Raw genomic sequence first — 19,878 nt, 5'->3', positions numbered from 1 at the left:
AAAAAATAGCCTAAGGATCCTAATTCAGTGAAAAAATAGCCTAGAAGTGCAGAATAATAGATGCCATTTACCTTCAAAACCACATAATAAACTAAATTGACGTACATGTCATTGAATCGTTAATGTGTGAAAATCGGTAAAATGAATAAACCCAACACATTAATTACCCAAACATGAATAAACCCAACACAACCTGCAACAACCAAACATGTAGGAGTAGGGTTCAAGTAGTCCTTTCCCATTCTCCTTTTCAATGACTTTTCAATTCAATGACAGCACGATAACATTTTCTTTTTTTCCAAAATTCTTCATCTTATTGGGATTCCTCACTTTTAACGAAAGAAAATCGTAATAACAGACACTGATATCTAAAGGTTACATATACTCATAAAATGAAAACCCAAGGCCAAGAGACTATAACCTCTAGACACTTTACATATACCAAAAACACCAAAAGCACCAGAAAATCTTACTCCCCCAACAATGCAGAAAATTCACTTGGGTTTGGGTAGTCGGGAAATGGGGGATCTTGTATCAGAGTTATTATTCCCATTGCATACTGCACTCTGTTTCTAAAATGGCGGACTCACAAAAAGTGATCTCCTTTTCACCTCTTGCATTGCTTCACGTATTAAATGCGTTGAGTGCCAAAAAAAATAGGAAAATTAAGAAGAAAACGAGAAAGGACATTGCGAGTGGGATTCAGAATATTTTACAAATGGGAAATTTGTCATTGGTTAAGATTGATTGAAAATTTGCCTAGAACTATTATCACAATAGTGGTTATTTTGTCCGATATTAAGGATTAGTGACAGATGTATACTATTATGGAAGCTTATTGCATAGGTTGGATCATAGTACAACATATTGGCAATAGCCACTGATAATATTCTGTCCAGTGAGATCACTCTGGTCCCCAGTCTCCCGTTTATATCATGTCTAATGTTAGATATATTTATAAGTCTTGCGTATATTTAATATATATATATATATGAGATTTACCTTAAAAAAAATTAATTAATTAATTTTTTAATAATAAATTCTATTCATTTTTTTTAAATGCATGATCGACGTTTGCATAATGAACGGAATGGAAGGGTGGGGGGCCGGGGGCCCTAGTCGGTTAGTGCCGTGAAACCCAGTTCTATATTGACTAGATAGCCTTTAAGTTGTGACTTGTGAGCGTGAGTGCGCGTGCGGATTTCAACTTTTTTGATTGATTTCTTTTTCTTTCTGAGGTGATCTCTATATAAGATCTCGTTTCACCTCAAGAACTCACACATTGGTATCTCTGTTTTTCCTCTGTTTCATTCTCTCTGTTAGCCTTTTCCTTCCCAACTCTGTTTTTCATGGAACTTTTAAAAACCTCGAGGTATCTATCATATCACTCTTCATTTGGTTTGGTCGAACCTCAATGGGATTTTCCATTGATTTCTATCTTCTTATTGTGATCTGAAGATAAGAGTGTTTTGGTGTTTATGCAGGGCTGAGTATAGAGGAAAAATGACTAAGCAGAATGTGGTGGTTTCTGATTGCACGTCGCCTATCGGAAAGGTTAGACTTGCCGCGTCGGATTCAGCACTGTTCTCACCCGCGATCCCAAAAACTCTGGCTGCCCTTGGTGGGCGCATTGCCATATCCAAAAAGAAACTCATGAAGAGGCTTGATACTAGAAGAGGAGCCAGGGTCAGTACCTGGGTTGATTCCATGAGAGACTCCTCGCCTACCCGAACCAAATCAACGCCTTCTTTGCCTGAAACAGAAGAAAAAAGCTCCTGGATTGTAAGTGTCAGCCTCTCTCGACATGCTCCTTAACTTTCTCTCATTAATAATGGTAAGTTATTTTCGAATAATCTCTTTGGTTCTTAACTGTTTGAACAACAGCTCCGTCATCCATCGGCGTTAGAAAACTTCGAGCAGATTATATCAGCTTCCAAGGGAAAGCAGATTGTGATGTTTCTGGATTATGATGGCACTCTCTCTCCTATTGTCGAAGATCCAGATCAAGCATTCATGTCCGTAGAGGTTCGTTATCCTTTGCACCAACTTCGCTTCCAACAATTTTATAGTAATGTTTTTTTTTTTTCCCCAAGTTCATGCATCTTCTCTTAGGTTTCAGATTTCGGTAAACTTAAATGTCATTCACATTTTTCTTCCATGCTTCTTTAAAGCAGATGAGAGAAGCTGTAAGGGATGTGGCTAGATACTTCCCCACAGCCATAGTGAGTGGGAGGTGCAGGGATAAGGTGCATTCCCAGAACCATAAAATTGCATTAGTTGTCTACTACCGTACATTTTTCTGTGTAACACCGGACGAGTACCCTTTTTTTTAATATTTTATTTTGGTTATCAAATTTGCAGGTTTATAATTTTGTAAGGTTAGAAGAACTATTCTATGCGGGCAGCCACGGGATGGATATCAAGGGACCTTCCAAACACCGAAAATGCGACAAAGTGAGTCCTAGCATGTACAAAAAGGAAACATAGCAAACACTTGGTCAATTTATTCTTCGTTTTCCTGCATGTTCTTAGAATTTTTTCTTCACTCCTCTGATGATTCAGGGAAATCAAGCAGTCATCTTCGAAGCTGCTTCTGAGTTTCTGCCCATGATCGTTGAGGTTTTGTTTTTTTCCCATTTTAATTGCAGTAAAAGTCAAACCAAACATCGGAAAGTTGCATGTACGAGGTACTAACAGTGAACTCTCTTACGTTTTTACTTTTCAGGTGTACAAAGCCTTGGTAAACGAAATCAGTTCCATCCCAGGAGCAAAGGTTGAAAACAACAAGTTTTGCCTATCCGTACACTTCCGCTGCGTCGATGAAAAGGTGACCAAAACCTCTTAATTTGTTCGATTGTTTTTCCTCTTATATAACATGGAAGACTAATATAAGCTTATTTTGTTTTTTCGGTTGTATTTTTGTGGGTCAGAGTTGGGCTGCATTAGCAGAGCAAGTTAGGGTGGTGCTCAGTGCGTATCCAAAACTTAAACTGACACAAGGGAGGAAGGTACCTCCACATCTTCTATCTACTTCTCATGTTTCTATATCTGAAAGAAGAGGAAATTCCATATATCATTATATCTAGAAGATTCTTTGTATTTTAGTAATGGGTCAAAGTCCTTTATTTATTTATTTATTTAGTGTGTTAATATGCTTGACCCATGCGTCGTTTGAAACAGGTTTTGGAGATCCGTCCAACCATCAAATGGGACAAGGGCAAAGCCCTTGAATTCTTGCTGGAATCACTAGGTAAGTGTTGCTGCAATTTCTGATCTGCTCACAACAGCCTGGACTCTTCCTTTGTTGACTCAATAAAATAATTAGGGTCATGTTGTTCACTTTTAATGATCATCGTCTTTTTATAATGTATTTCTTGATCAGGATATGCCAATTCTAATGAAGTTTTGCCGATCTATATTGGAGATGATCAGACTGATGAGGATGCGTTCAAGGTAGGTAGCTAGCTGATTTTCTTTAGTACTGGCTAGCATCATCTAGATCTAGATCTAGATCTCCTCATAATTAGTTGTCCAATATTTCTCTGAATTAGGAGTCAAGATTTTAACCATTTTGTTACGTACCATAATTTAGGTTCTGCGCCATAACGGACAAGGATTTGGGATCCTTGTCTCTAGAGTTGCAAAGGAAACAAGCGCATCTTATTCTTTGCAAGAACCATCTGAGGTAGGACTTTTAACTCAAAATGATATATATAAATATATATATATAAACATAATTAGTTTGTATTTTGCATGCCAGGTTAATATAGATTTCGTTATGTTTTCAGGTTAAGGAATTTTTGCGGCTTTTGGTGGAGCAGGAGAGTGGGTTACAGAAAGGACAGGACAGCCGGGGGAAGAGAAGAGGACAGGGTTGATATGTAAACTATAAAACATATACAGCAATTGTTGGTCCTATAGTTTTTGAACGGGATCTCAATTTTTGCTGTATGCTATCTTTTTGCCCATGGAATTATGTACGTGTTTTCTCGGTTCTCTCTGTTTTGAAAATTGTTTGAAGCAATATTCCGATCCCTCTCTGTATGTTTTGATGTAGAGTTCTAACTTCTACCGCCTATTAATTAACATGTAAACACGCTATTTATTCCGAGATCCAATATAATTATAAATAAATTAAAATATAAACACTTTTACATACTAGTTGATGTTACTTCTATTTTAGCAATATATTTGGTATTTTAATAATGATAAATGATATTTGTAGTTTTAATGATGTGGATCCTACTTTTTTTATTAAATAGAATACATAAAACTTATATAGTTATAAACACTAAAATTATATTTTGCATTATTATTTAATAAGAAAGCTTTAAAATATATTTGTTTTAAGTGCATACACGCCGCCACATATGCCATGTCCATTTTTTTTTTAAAAATGCTTGTTGTAAGCGTCTTGAGTAAACGGGTCTAGCTTAAAAATTACTAATTCTAAATCTCTCGAATTCTAAATATTATCGAATTGTGAGATATGAGAGAAAAAGAGCGAGTTGATGAAAGAGACGACTCGAGAATCGAGAAATGAGAGTCGTCGAGGATCGAGAGATAGAAAGAGAGTTGATGAGAGAGAAAGATCGAACTAATAAAAAAAAGATAGTTAATAAGAAAGAAAAATCGAGCTGATGAGAGAGATGACTCAAATAATTTAAAGATAGAGAGAGTTGAGAGAGAGAGCACTGATAAAAAAGAGCTGATAAGGAAGAATATATATATTTAAAAAATAATAATAATATACATCAAACGTGATATAAACAACTGCACGCAGTCTAACGACTGTACAAGCTCGCCTGCGTGCATTTGTTTTCTGCAAAGCAACCTGATAATGGTCAGCCTCTCTCGAGATGAAGTGTCATTTTTTACATGAAAAGCAGATCTCTTGATTGATCTTAACAACCAGTTAGACTGTCCTCAGAAGCTTTATTTAAAAGCAGATCTTCTGTGCATGAATTAAAAAGAAAAATCAATAGACAAGACAACTACAGTCTAGAGTCTAGACTCATTTTGTTCTTACCGGTGGTTATCACCTAAAGGACACTTCAAAAAGGAAAACCAATTATTGAGCACTCTCATATTTCTCCTTTCGTACTTTGATCACTGTTATCAGTAAAATGTTTTCTTTTTCATTATAAAAAAAAGGGTGATATATCAATCTCATAAAAATAAATTAATAATTTGATTCGTTTGATGTAATATGTTATATTTATTGTATAATAAAATAATTTTATAAATTAATATATCATATAAAATTATGTTAATTTATAAATTTATTTTTATAAAATTATTTTATGACTAATATATTTTAAAAATAAAACAAATAGAAGTAATGAAACACATTTCTTATGCATTTGCACCTTTTCATATGTGCATCTTTGCACTCTAACTCATCAACTGTAAACATCAATTTACAGTAATGTTACGAGTAGTGCGATTCTTCAAATGAAGATGCTTGTATTAGTAATAACTGGTTGCACTCTTACCTTATCAGCTTATAAAACTTTAGTGATAATACAAATGTAAGAATGCTTCCTTCCTTTTAATATAACGTTCTAATAGAAGGTATAAACTACATGATTTATATTCTAAAATGATTAATCAATAATATAATTAAATTCTTATTAGAACATTATAAAGAATAAAAAAATTTTTTTAAGTAATGCAGGATCTTATACGCTACTTACTCATATCATTTATTAAAATAGAATATCACATCTAAATTAAGTTTGATTTTTTAAAAGATGACCCATCTAGTTAAGTTACCGGGCTTCAAAGATGGCGCCCCGCCGTATTTCTTATCTCCGACAATTAACTTGCCGAATGTCCGGGTTGCTTGAAGTGAGTCTCCGTCCAAAATTGGGGCTATCCTCTCTCCATATTAGTAACTTCCAAAGTAGCCAGTAGAGCTGCACAAGCACAAACAGTACTGTGTGCTTAAATTCATGTCCAAGTTTATGCCTTGTTTTTGTACTTTATAATAGAATATGGCACACGTGCACACTCTCTGTAGTATATGCGTACTCGCAGTCATCCTCTAGGAGGAAGCCATATGATTCCCCGACCAGATTGGGGGGCATTAAGGAAGACACTATTTCTTTACTAGTCTTATAGCAGTAACGACACAATCTCCCAAAAGATTAAACAAGATTAATTAGCATAAAACCTGAGACTTCAGATACATTGAACAAACATTGATGCTTTCTTTCGATCACTACAAGAGTTTGGATTGAGACAAAAAAATTGTCTCAAAAAATCCAAATTTTGTCTTAAAATATTTTTAGAGATGAAAACATTTCGTCCCAATTTCATCTTGAAAAGACCGTCTCAAAAGGTTTTTAGAGATGAATCTCAAAAAATCAAATTTAAGAACAAAATTAGACAGAACCAGTCGAAATTATACGAACGGGTAAGTTTTTTTTTAGATGAAAATTTTTCGTCTCAAAAATACATTCAAATGACATAATATCAGTTCGAACCGACACTTATCGTTCGAACTATAAGAAAAGTTCATTCGAACGAATGACCATATTTGATAATGTTCGAACGGATTTAGTGTTCGAATATATTTTATGTGTTCAAACCAATAAATTTCTCAAATGACTTTTGTTCGAATAGACTGTTTATTTTTTAGATTCTTTCCCTTCGAACGGGATTTTGAATATTAATATTGTTTGAACCAATATTTTATTATTTGAACGGCCGTACGAACTGTATTTCTCTCGTTCGAATGTGTTAGTTTTTTATCGAATATGTTAGTTTTTGTTCGAATGAGTTTATAAATAGTAATTTATCGTTCAAATTGGTTATTTATCAATCGAACGGTATTAATCATACAGAACATAATTTAATTAATACCATACTAATATTACATAAATTGTAATTCAAATATCAATTGTTCAAATGTTTTGGAACATCATAATATAAAGGCGATTAAAGAAAAAATAAATTTTAAGATTATGGTGGTGGCATAGAGTTTTGGGACATCATTGACTGAAACTGTTCAAACACAGCTTTTTGTACCTCCGTCCCTAGTCTCTTCAGCATGTTCTCTTATAATTTCGCCTCTAAATCTGCTATTTGATCTAATTGGGTCAGTAACTATTTTTTCTTGGACCTCAATCGTTCTATCTCAAGTATTGATTCCTCAAATCCCTAATTTTGCCGTCATTCGATCTAGCTCGATAAGAGGATGATGATATTGATGATGGCTTCACGCAACATCCTAGGCCTCTCGAATATCCAGAACGTGATCTAAGAACTTGAGAAATGATATAAGCATCATTGACATATGATTCATCAAATAGATCTGCAACAATTTCCTTAAGAGATATTATCTTGTCCTACAAAAACAAAAACATTAAAATTAGTATAAGTAACAAAAATATTATTAGACAATAGAATTAAAAAAATTTAAATTTACATAATTTGCCTCTACTTCTGAACTGGTCTAAACAACATCACAATTTTTATATGCTTTAGAATACAATTGGATCAGTCATAGTCAGCAGGACTTTATTATTCTTGCAAAAAAAAAATCTATATTAGAACTTAAATCAGAAAAATGTATTATATGTTAATATTTAACGGTGATGAAAATAACTTACAAGTTTTTTAGACAAACGATAAAAAGATCAAGAACCCGCATGATGGTGTATCATTAATTTGATCTATTTGCTTGGTTCAAAGTACTCCGTTGCTAAAAAAAATTATGTTTATATGTTTAATACATCTATCATATACTATTAAAAAAAGATAGCAGCGAAATTATCTGATAAGCAGGATCTTCATACATATCACAAACCTTCTTACATTCGTTTGGTGGCATTACTTGGAATGGATTTTGGCTCGCACCTGTTGTAATACTAAACTTCTTATAGTGTGCATGTCATCAACCTTTGTACCTCTAAAAGGCATTCGACATCAATTCATCAACAGTTAATCGATCATCTTATCGGCCAAAATTAAGTTTCAATTCGTCCTTTCAAAAATTATAAACAATTAGTAAATTTAAATTAACATGTTATATACTTAGTTGTTTGGGACGTAACTTATCACCAAGATGTAGTCATCGGTGCATACGTGCTAGTAAGCGTATCAACATAAGAAGCAAGTCATGCTGCCGAATCTCCAGAGCCACCGGTGTGATAATCAGGAATATCTACTTTAATTTTACATATTTTTCCTTACTTTCTCTATGCAGACACCTCTCATAGTACCTCGACCTCGGCGTTGCCTTACAACAACTATATATATAATAATTTAAAACATATATTTTAATTAAATTAAATTATTTTATAGATATATATTACTTAAATTGAGCATAAAATGTGATATTTAATTTGATAAAATACATTATTTTGGATCTGGTAATGTTGGCCCACTATTGATGGCAGTTGAACGAAACGGAGAGTTGGTAATGGATAGGGATGACACACGTGTTGCTTTGCATTCGAGAGGCATATCTGTTTGAAATTATAACAAATTATCATTCAAACAAATGTTACGAATATTTATAAGAATAGTATTTACAAAAATATTTGTTTGAAATTCATTCACTATCAGTTTTGCTAAACCAATCGCGCTCATCCTCACTAGACACTTGACTTGATTCATCTCCTTTCAACATTTTACCCTTAATTACTTCGGGTTGAACATCTTCTCTACACAATGAGACCATGTCATATTAGCTTAGATCAACAAATAAATTGATGTCTGATTCATTTTTTTGATATGCTTATTCATTTGCTGGACTATCAACTTTTTCATATGGTTCGTTTGCCTCTAAAATGTAATCATATGCATTTCTTAATGCAAATTTCTCCATTACCAGCCATGGGTTCCCGTACTCCGGATCATCTAAATAAAACATTTGATTCGCTTGGCAAGCGAGAAGAAAATGATCGTCCCACGTACGAGATGTATTGATACTCACAAAATATTCATCGTTACGCACTCTCAACCTAGGACTTGAGACATCCCACAAATTACATTTAAACAGCCAGACCGTATATCTCCTCACATACTTTAACACTATGATATCTTTCACAATTCCGTAGAAGTCAATATTACCATCTCCATGACTTCCATCAACTACGACATTTAAACAGTCAGACCATATTTCACCTCACGTATTTTTTAATTATACCTTATAGTTTTTAATAAATTATCTTTGAAGTATTAATTCTAATTTAAATATTAATAAATCTTATGTTTCTCATTTTTTAATTATACTTTATAGTTGTTAATAATTTATCTTTTAAGTATTAATTATAATTTAAGTATTAATAAATCTTATGTTTCTCATTTTTTAATTATACCTTATAGTTTTTAATAAATTATCTTTTAAGTATTAATTCTAATTTAAGTATTAATAAATCTTATCTTGATCATTTTTTAATTATACATTATAGGTTTTAATAAATTATATTCCAAGTATTAAATTTGAGCTTAAGTATTACAACGTAGGAGTACACTCGCTCGAACACTTCAAGATCTGTTCGAACATGATAACACATTCGAATGGTTGCGACCCAGATTCTAGATATGAAACAGAGATAAACAAAATCTCGATAACACATTCATGGGATAAACAAAAACTCATAAGATGCATATTTCACAAATATTTTTCAAACACAAATATATTTTCATATTCCAACATCCAAATACAAAAATATTTTCATATTTGTTCAAAAATACAAATATATTCTCACATCCAAACATAAATATATTTAAATGTTTCTCACATCTAAACACAAATATATTCTCCTAACCTTAATCTTTTGTGCAAAAACAAAAGAGAAAAATATAAATTTGAGTTTAAGAGAACATAAATTTGAGTTTTTTAGTAAAACAAATTCCATGGAAATAGAATATTGAAGTAAAAAAATATTACCAAATTGAAGAGAAATAAAGAATTGATATCTAGGACAAGCACGGTCTCTCTATCTCCCAACGCTCACGATCTATCTCTTTCTCACGTTCTCTGTATCTCAAGATTAGTTTTCCCAAATGTCCAGCACGTTTGTGCTTCTAGACGTCTTATTTCTTATTTTCTCATTCGAATGGAATTTGCTAACAATTCAAACCTGAAAACAGGGAAGTAAGAAACATTTCCCGTCTGGATCAATTTAGCTCACACCCGTTTGAACGTCAATTATAAACGTTCGAACTGATAATTGAAAGTGTAATATGGCGCAAATTGATCCCGCCACAACTTATCAATGGTGCCAACATATTAAATAAGTTTGAACGCTGTAAATTTCCATTCGAACACATAATTAAACTATTCAAATAATAATAATAGGCAGTTCAAATGTACAATATATATCTAATTATATTATATATCTAATTTTTTTTACTATATATATAAAAGTATAGGAATATAGAACACTTAATATTTATGTTAAGAATATATATAAGTGTAAGTTAATAAGTATAATATAAGGACAGAATATATGCAAGTCTAAATATATAATAGAAGATAAGGATATAGTAGTGTACAACCATATAATTATTATAAGTATATTATATAGGAGTATTTAATATAAGTATATTATATATACTTATACTATATAGTAGTAGCATGAGTATATACTATATTATATGATACTCCTACAACTATAAAATATATCGTAGTATATAAGTAAATATAGTTGCATAACTAACTATAATATAAGTGAACAAATATATATAACTATATAAGTATATTGTATATATAGTAGTATATAATTATATAGTAGTATATAATTATATAGTAGTATATATATAACTATATATGTAAGTATACTATATATAAGTATATTATATGATATATCTTCTTATTAGTCTAAGTATATATATTGATCTTATACTTATAAGTATGTATTATATATAAGTATATTATATGATAGTCATAAATATACAAGTATATTATATATTATAGTTGTATATCTAACTATAATATAAGTATATATAAGTAGTAATTTAAGTATTAGTATTATATAAGCAGTATGGGTATTATATACAAGTAGTATAAGAATATATACTATATTATATAACAAATATAATAATAACCAACGCAATATTTTGTTCCCGTTGGAACTGTATTCACAAGATGTTCGAACCGATAAAATATTTTTGGAATGAGTTTGAACGTCATTACTAGCTATTTGAATGGAAAAAATAAATATTAGCCATTGTGTTCAGACCTTAGCACCGTTAAAACGAGAAAACCCCACCATTCTGCCGCACCAATGCCAATAGCTGCCACACGCCGTCGTCGAAACCACCGTTCACTACCATTCTCCAACCCGCAACAGGTATATCCTCTCCCAACTATTTTTACCGATTAATTTCTCCTAAAATATGTTTTAAATGGGTTGAAAATGAGGTTTTGAAAAAAAATCTCATTTCAATCTTGTAGATGGCTAGAAATGGAGGACGGGATGACTCTATGGTCATCCTGGCCTCTCATTGTCGTTGTGGAAGGAAAAACCATGGTTCTAAACCATATATTTATGGTTTTGGCAATGGCTGAGTTGACTTAGCCATTGCCGATTTTGAACTAGAAATAGTCATTCGAACGTGTCTAAGATGTTCAAACAACATACGAATGGTTTTCATTCGAACCACAATTAGACGGTTCAAACGTCAATCTATTAGCGTTTGAACGTATATTTATTATCTGTCAAACGCACTATAATACCATTGGAACATATTGTTAAGCATTTGAATGGTACATTTTTATTCTAATTTTTTTTTATAGATATAATTACCTTGATCTAATTATAATTATGATATTTTGTAATCATTGTCCTTAATTTTATATCATAAATTTAGCATAATTCCAAAGGTTTCTCGGGGAAATAAGCAGGTTGTGTTAAGCCAATCATCTAGCAAAGAAGTCTGAGAGATGACTATTTTTTTGGAGAGGCAGGTGAAGATGGATGATTTTAGGGATCTTCTATGGGAGAGATATTCTCTCACATATGTCTTTCTCGATTGTTGATTAGAAGGACGAGGGGACAAACATGATAGTTTCCTACATCAATATTGTATCTTAATTCTATAGAGAACTTGGTCATGCTAGCCAAGAGGATGACGTATACACTTTCTCTGTCTGAGGCGTCTTAGTATGATTTTCAATTGATATAGTTGCTGATTTTCTAGGTATCCCTCAACTGCCCACTACATATCCTAACGTGGTGCCTAGAGAATCTACACCTTCAGACGATGGATAGACTACAAAGGAAGAGGATACTGTGATGCCTGATGAGATCGATGGCCTCGCTGATCACGAGGTTCATCAGTTGTTTGTGGGTTCAGATGCTCCTTCCTATGATGGGAGCAAGAGCATCAAACCGATGGACTTATCTAGTTTTTTTAAAATCATGAATATTATAATAACCAACAACATCGATCTTCTACTGCACAAGACTGAGGTGAGTATGGACTAGGCATGATTTATGTTACGGGTCGCTCGTGGGGTGCTGATCGACCTAGCGAGATATATATTTGTTAGGATTCTATCTGAGACATCTACACAGTTTGCATCGCGCAGTGCTATTCGTGAGGAGATTACAGATATCGTGCGTGCAAAGATGCAAGAACAAATATCAGAGATTATTGATGCAGTTTGGGTCACCCTCATAGAGATTGAGTCGAAGCTCATGTCTCGAGTGACTAATATTGAGACACGCATTGCTGGAGTTGAGGCGGTGCTACACAATCTGACCCAGTAGCATATATCTTTTTTTCGCATTAAATGTGCTTTTTTGTATTGACAATTATGACTATATATATTTTGTATAATTAATTTAAATATTGAAATAGTCATACATTATATTCTCGCCATACATTATATTTTTGAGATGTAATGTGTGATTTTTATTTTTAATGTTTGCTAGCTTTTTTATTGTTAATTATGTTTTTTTTTTCATTTTACTTACCGTTCACAATAATATAAAAAATGACACTATAAGTAATATTTATTTAACTAAAAGTCTTATTTAACATAAAATAAATCACTAAAGTATTTTTACATTAATTACATAAAATTAATTTATGAATTCGTAAATATTTTAAGTTCTGTTCGAACAAGGTTTAAAAAAATCCCCACCAATTTTTATTTAATTTCCCACCAAATGTTCCGTTCGAATACATAAATGTTGTGTTCGAACGATCTTGCAACATTCTCGCCAAATTTTCCTCCCAAATTTTTCCGTTCAAACAAACAAATTTCTGTTCGAACGTATTTGAACTTTCCCCGCCAAGATTACGATTTGAACAAATTATAAACCATTCGAACAAACATTAATTCCAAGTTTGAACGTATTTTGGACCATTTGAATGGTTTTAACATTTTGAGACGACCGAATTTGTCATAGAAGATTTGATTCAAACGGATTTTTAGCTGTTCCAACGTTTTTATAAAGTTATCCATTTTTTGAGACGAAATTTAAATTTTGTCTCCAATAATTATTTTTAGACATGAAATTTAGTTCGTCTCTAAATAATTTCATCCTTAAAACTAAAATTTCTTGTAGTGAATGATGTCATTTTGATGTTGATCAGTTTCAACCTAAATGCGTTGACGAATAATAACTCCTTGGGAAAAAATGTTATGTTGAATTCAACAGCATTGTTAGTTCCAATTTGCGATTTTTTTTCATAAGACAAGCTCACGTGCAAATACTGAAAACATCTAGAACTGCATTAATGTCTGTTTTCCAAGAGAACAGACAATGCAGTGAGAGTTATTCATGGCTTTCGTTTCTAGAAAGAGATACAACTGGAGGTGATGAACTAATCATGCAAGTCATTAACAGTGCATAAACAGTATTTATTATTTGGCCACCAATTTTTTTGATCTCCCCGCGAGTGGATTTTCCCATGTATCAATCACTTTTTTGAATCAATGTACCATTGAACTCTGCTTTCTTTCTGGGAAAATCAACCAAGCCTAACGGACCTAAAAAAGCTATTCATGAGGTTCGCTATCAATTAGGTATCAGTGGGAAAAACATATTCGATTAGGACCATTCATTACAAAATACATAAAATGGGAAATAGTACCAAACTTATTTAAATCTTGCAGAGATAACAGAGGTACTACTCGATCTTCCTTTACGCTACTCGCTCCAATCATCTTCCAAACATGATAGTCATGTGTGCGTAGAAAAGTAGCCAAAAACAAAGATCAGGCAACAAAAAGATCGTGTCAATTCACAAGCAGTGGCTTTTAGGGGAAAAAGACAAGACTAGCGGTGATAATTTTGAAAGGGAAAAGATGGGAGACGCAGATCATCATCTGTTAAGAAGAAAGAATCAGGCAATATAATAGTTCTTACGTAAGACTTTTACCACATACAGCTACAACTCGTACAAATGTGTCCTCTAGTGTTAATCCTAGTGCATTTTAATTTTTTTAAATGTTTAAAAAAGTTATCACTACTAAATTGAAGTGTGTACGTGTTTTTTAACATTTAAAAAATAATCAAAATGCACTGGAGCACTTTGGGGGCACATCTGGGGATACCCTAGCTAGCATCGACCTTTATCTTTGCCTCTTAGGCAGCATCTTCTTTGGAGAGAGAGTTCAACAAGTCAACAACCATGAAAAAGTACGTTGTTGATTGGGTCCCTTTGAAATCATTCTCTCCCATTAAAGGTTGCAAAACCAACAATGAACCAGGACTGTCTTCGATCGTGTAGGATAAAATAGGGATGGGAATTATGGATCATAGATCTGCCATGAAAGAAAATCATATTTACTCTTAAAGCATCGACATATACAGGTATATATATGCTAGCCAAGCAATCGGTTAATTGAGTGACAGTATTTCAATATGGTACTCCAAAGTCTTGATCTCTTCCCATATATACAAGCAATATTGGGGTACCCAAAAAAGCTTCTGAAATATGTCGATGCGCATTAGTCACGACGGCAATATATATTTTCGTGCATTTCCTACGTACTATGGTTTATGTTGTTTTGTTGGTTAATCTTACAGCTTCTAAAAACGTGGATATAGACTGTTTCGCAGTCAAAGAACATGTTCTGTCTGCACTGGGTTAAAATCTCAATAATGGGAAAGCATCTCTAATAGTTTATGCCAAGGGACTAACTTGAAGCATAAGATGCAATGGCACACACTTGTTTTTAATATATATATTCCCTCACAAGAAGGCTTTTGACTCCGTCCATCAATTAAAGAAGCCAGGCTAGGGAACCTGCCTACTTTGAATTACTACAAACACTGTTGATGTTACCCTCTCCGAATACAATAAATATGCAGCATGCAGTTGTCTTTCTTAATAAGCAGCTAGCTCACCTAAATTTGGCACTTGTCTCTAAATATGCAGTACTTCACCTAAATTTGGCAAGAATGCTTGGCGTCGTGTATAATCCAACTGAATGCAAAAAATCCAAAGTCGTCTTTGCTGTAGTACTTCATGCACACTCTCGCCAACTTTTGACAAATATGCATCATATTTTACATTATTTAATCGCAATCTGAAACGCTAAATCCTAGTTCCTGAGTGATCAAATACATTTGAGGTTTGGACTGAAAAAAAAAAAAAAAAAACGTACGTAATTGCATGGAATCCTTGATTATTGGTTACCAACCTATTCGATCAAGGTAATTAAGCTGACATTTTCACTTTATAGCACAGATTCCAGCTCAAATAATTGCTGAAATTAGGAACATCTTAAAACTGATTGATCTGGTAACAAATTTATATACTTGCATATATTTCATAAAAGGACCTAACTTTTTTTTTTTTTTAACTCCTAGCCCCATCTTATTGCTTCCTTCTTTACATACCATAAATCTTCACCCTAGTCTCAGACAAGAATAGAGACACCGCCATGTGGGTTGCAATTAATAATGCTCAGAGAGAGAGAGTTGTGAAAGAGAGATGGGACCAATATAGAGTACGTGCAGAGGAAATTGATTTATACAAGTGCCGTACTTGATAGTGGCAGATCTAGATACCTCTTAAATTAATAAAAAGCTTCAGGCCGGAGTTCAAGTGAGAATAAGACCATTGCCCACAAACGAATACAGAGGCTACACCATTGGGCACCTGGATTTGAGAGAGCCCACTTTGAAAGATTTAAAAAATGGAGCTGCTAATTTTTAAAGGAATCAATTTAAAGATTTTTCGGATGGTTAGGTTGGTGAAAGAGAAAGAAACCCACTACTGGGTGAAGAGTAATGCATGGTTGTGTAGGAGTTGGAATCCACTTAAAGTGCTTAAATTAAAGTAGACAAGGGGTTTTTTAATTGGAACATCGAACATGCTTCAAATCCTTGGAAAATTCCTGCCTCCTTTAGACGTGTAAAGAAAGGTTCCGGCCACTAGATTCAATCTATCATTGGTTTGGCGCCCTGAAACAAAAATAAATTATCCCTCCAAACTCCAATGATTAGTCGTAAAGTGGGCACTTCCTGACTACATTTCACCCTCTCCTCAGATCATCTCGTTCGTTCAACTCCTCGAACATAAACCAATTCGATATTCTATAATATAAAGGTGCATGCAGGGCCTTCTTGTTCTTGAGCCAATTATTCATATATAATATTATTTATCAGTTCAATCTCTTCTGTTAGCAGAAGAGCCAAACCTACTAATTAATGAGGTTCAAAGGGTTTTATGTGCAGTATCAACGATATTGATATTGCAAAATTAATCTCCAGATCAGTTGTCATGCAAAAAATGTTATGGATTAATGCCAAAACTGCTATAAATTGTTAGGTAATAGTCAATCACGGTAATCTTATATATATATATATTTCCTGAATATCATGAACCATGAATTATCGATTGATACAAAGTTGATATCAATATCCCCCTAACGTTGTGTACTATCAACATTTGTAAGGCTAGCGATGTTTAATTCTATACCCCATACCCATCATACATACTCTTAAATTACAGTTTGTTTTGTCTTTTTTCTTTTTTTTGAAATTTTCGATACTTCCAAGTAATCTTGTCGAACCTGCTTTAACGTAACCATGCTTCTGCAGCTAGCACATTTTCTTTAATTGCTATGAAACTTGATAACGAATTAATGGTGCGTGTTGCTAGAGGAAACTAGTCCCAGCTAAGAAACACAATAGAGACTACACTTGTTACCCTAGCTGTAACCGGCCCCCCTAGAGAGTCGTGCATATTCCATTTTCCCTGGGGTGGAACTCTGTCCAAGGAATTATGGAAGCTAAGGCCCATTTTTTTGTTTTTACATGCAGGGCGGGGTCCGAGCGAGTACTCCACCCGCCCATCCGTTTCATTCTATTATTTCTTAAAAAAAAAAAAGGTTCCTAAATTTCAAAACTACAGCCGTCGCCCAACACAAATTCTTTCTCCTCTCCTTCAAGCCCACCGCCCGGTTAATCTCCTTCTCTGTCCTCCTCCCCTTCTCCTCACAGACCCCTGCATGGCCACGACATCCCTTCTAGTTCTGAAATTTAAGATTTTTTACTTTTATTGGATGAACAAGACGAGTGGAGTACCCACCCAATCCCTGCCCCGCATATAAAAACATGAAATGGACAGACTGCCCGCTCGCTCGCATGAAGTGGCCTGGCCGGATGACGGAGCCGCCCAACAGGCCTCAATAATTTTCTTGTTATACGTTGAAGTTCTTATTTTTGCCGTGAAATCAGCTCGGCATTATTTCTGGAAATAAAAAAACGAGTACAGTGATTTGCGAGACAGAAAATACGACATACTCTTTAATTTCAAACGTACTACTACAAGCGTAACGTTTGTTTTCGTAGAGAAAATAAGTTATGATGAAAATTAAAAATTAAATAGAATTTATTAGAAATTTTTTAAAATTTTATATTTGTTTTGATATTTGAAAATGTTAAATTATTTATTTTATTTTGTGTAAAAATTTTAAAAATATTGTAATGATTAGATGAGATAAGATCCAAAATTTTATAAAATTAAACAAATACTTAATTAGAACTTGAAAATACCATTAATTTAAAACCAACTAAGAGTAATGAATTAAAGTGCTTACCATTTTACGGAGAATATTTATTAGATATCTGTAACTCCAGGTATCCGATGATCATGATTTTCTTACCTTAAAAATAAAGGTTATGATAAAATTGACCGGAAACCATCCTCTTCTTTAAAAAAAAAAAAAAACCTTTATTAGATATCTTAACACACATTTGGCTAGTAGAATTAATTTTCCTCTTCATTCGTCTGTACTTTACTATTAGCCATGCATAAACAAAATGATCCCTGCAGGATTTAAAGCCTATCAAGAAAAATATGTACAAATTCAAACGGGTGAAAGATATATATTTCAGAAGTACTACATGGACAAAAGAATATTTTTAGACTCGGTGGAAAATTAAAGTAAAACAAATTAACAAATGGAAACCCCACAAACAAAAATGAGTTCCTCCGACGGAGGCAGTACTACTTCTTGTCACACTGCTGTCTAAGTATATTTCCTTTCCGAATCGAACGAGATCAGGAGAACTTCTCCCAACGATGAAAAAGAAAAAATGGTTGATGTATCAATAATAAAAATATGCTTGGAATTAGCAGAAGTACTTGATCTACCATCACCGTACGTACTGCTATCACCGTTGCCCTTTAGAGTCATCGTTGCGTATGACATTTCCGGGACAGGATATGGGTATCCTTAGCCAATGTATCCACCGTGAAATAGCAAGCAACAACGAACTTGATGCTCCCCCTGTTCAATAAGCCAACATTCCCCAATCGTGCTGGGACATCCATCTTTAAAGAGAATGTGACCTGAACCTTCTGCATTTGGCTATTCATGCTTTTCTCAATCTCCGTAGGTAACACGACGTTGTTAGAACCGTGAAAAATGATGCCAAATACTGTTGAATCCATATGGTCTTGGAAAAATGTGGGGTAATTTCCCGTACCTATTTCTCGTTGTCTAAAAGAAAGGGAGGCAACGCCACCTTCCTTGTACAAAATGCCCACGTTTCCATTCGGATTTTTTGCTCTTAACGTGATGTTGTACTCTGGATTGGAACGCAGTTGATTACGAGAATGCGAATTATTCTTCACAGCGACACGTTCGACATCAAACGTAGGATTCTTAGGGTTGATCAAGACAAGTTGGAATGTGACAACTATCGCGCCAAGAACAAGTACAACAAGAAGGACCGAGATACAAACCCACAAGCAGCAAGAAGAACATTGCCACTTCTTCCTGTTACGGAGGGCCGGGTTTCGATAGCGTTCGGCTATAACAGCATTCTCGGGAGGTGGAATGCGGTAGATTTGGTCTTTAGGGACCTGAATGACGTAGGTGCCGGGGCGGAAAGCAGGTCGATCATCGGGTTGGGCTGATAATTGATGATGACTTTGTTCCGAAGGAGGTGGATCGTGATAATGATCAGAAGATGGGGCCCGCTCCGCCATGGAAAGATGGGGGAGCGGCAGTGAGGAAATGAAGGGAGAGCTGCGTATCAATGTCCAATCAATTGACTCAGATCAAGTTGGCTTGCATGCATGCATGGGAAAAGTGGATGGCTCAAAGGGAGAGAAGGACACATTCAGAGAGAGATCTATAGAGAGAGAGAATGCCGTAACTTTGGACGTCAAAGACTGATAGATCTCCAATATTAGAGGAGATTTACAGGGTCATGATCAAATATTGAATTCATGACCTAGCGGTTCTCAGAGACTGATTTTAATATAATCGCACTTTGGAATTAGTTTCCTAGCTTCGGACCAAACACATATATACATCGATCATGCACTTCGAATTTCAGCTTCACTTCTTTCTCCTTTACTGATCAGATCAAATATATCCTTATTCCTTGCCGTAAAATATGTAGGCGAGTGTTTCGAGCAGATCAAGCGTTACAAATTGAT

At 34.0% G+C, this 19,878-nt stretch overlaps 2 protein-coding genes across 2 annotated transcripts; one reads left to right on the top strand and one right to left on the bottom strand.

Moving 5' to 3' along the window:
* Positions 1-1,283: 1,283 nt before the first annotated feature.
* Positions 1,284-4,087, top strand: LOC108984907 (probable trehalose-phosphate phosphatase D). Its single transcript, XM_018957009.2, has 12 exons — positions 1,284-1,372; positions 1,485-1,782; positions 1,885-2,025; positions 2,175-2,246; positions 2,362-2,454; positions 2,563-2,619; positions 2,726-2,827; positions 2,931-3,008; positions 3,181-3,250; positions 3,383-3,453; positions 3,593-3,685; positions 3,789-4,087. The coding sequence occupies exons 1-12, from the start codon at positions 1,350-1,352 to the stop codon at positions 3,876-3,878; spliced, it is 1,188 nt and encodes a 395-aa protein (XP_018812554.1). The 5' UTR covers positions 1,284-1,349; the 3' UTR covers positions 3,879-4,087.
* Positions 4,088-18,252: 14,165 nt separating this feature from the next.
* Positions 18,253-19,604, bottom strand: LOC108984910 (NDR1/HIN1-like protein 13). Its single transcript, XM_018957011.2, has one exon. It carries the CDS (start codon positions 19,420-19,422, stop codon positions 18,622-18,624), a length of 801 nt encoding a protein of 266 aa, XP_018812556.1. The 5' UTR covers positions 19,423-19,604; the 3' UTR covers positions 18,253-18,621.
* Between the last annotated feature and the right edge of the window lie 274 nt (positions 19,605-19,878).

This window comes from Juglans regia, chromosome 11 (genome assembly GCF_001411555.2).
Source record: "Juglans regia cultivar Chandler chromosome 11, Walnut 2.0, whole genome shotgun sequence".
In the NCBI taxonomy this organism is placed as follows: Eukaryota; Viridiplantae; Streptophyta; class Magnoliopsida; order Fagales; family Juglandaceae; genus Juglans; species Juglans regia.
The sequence above is the reverse complement of the archived record's forward strand: the minus strand, read 5'-3'. Positions and strand labels throughout refer to the sequence as shown.

Bases quoted from the DNA above. Each gene is read 5' to 3' on its own strand.
- LOC108984907 (XM_018957009.2), top strand. From the start codon at position 1,350: ATGGAACTTTTAAAAACCTCGAG. The intron at 2,247-2,361 runs GTGCATTCCCAG...TCAAATTTGCAG, and splicing joins GTGGGAGGTGCAGGGATAAG to GTTTATAATTTTGTAAGGTT. The intron at 2,620-2,725 runs GTTTTGTTTTTT...TTTACTTTTCAG, and splicing joins TTCTGCCCATGATCGTTGAG to GTGTACAAAGCCTTGGTAAA.
- LOC108984910 (XM_018957011.2), bottom strand. From the start codon at position 19,422: ATGGCGGAGCGGGCCCCATCTTCTGATCATTATCACGATCCACCTCCT.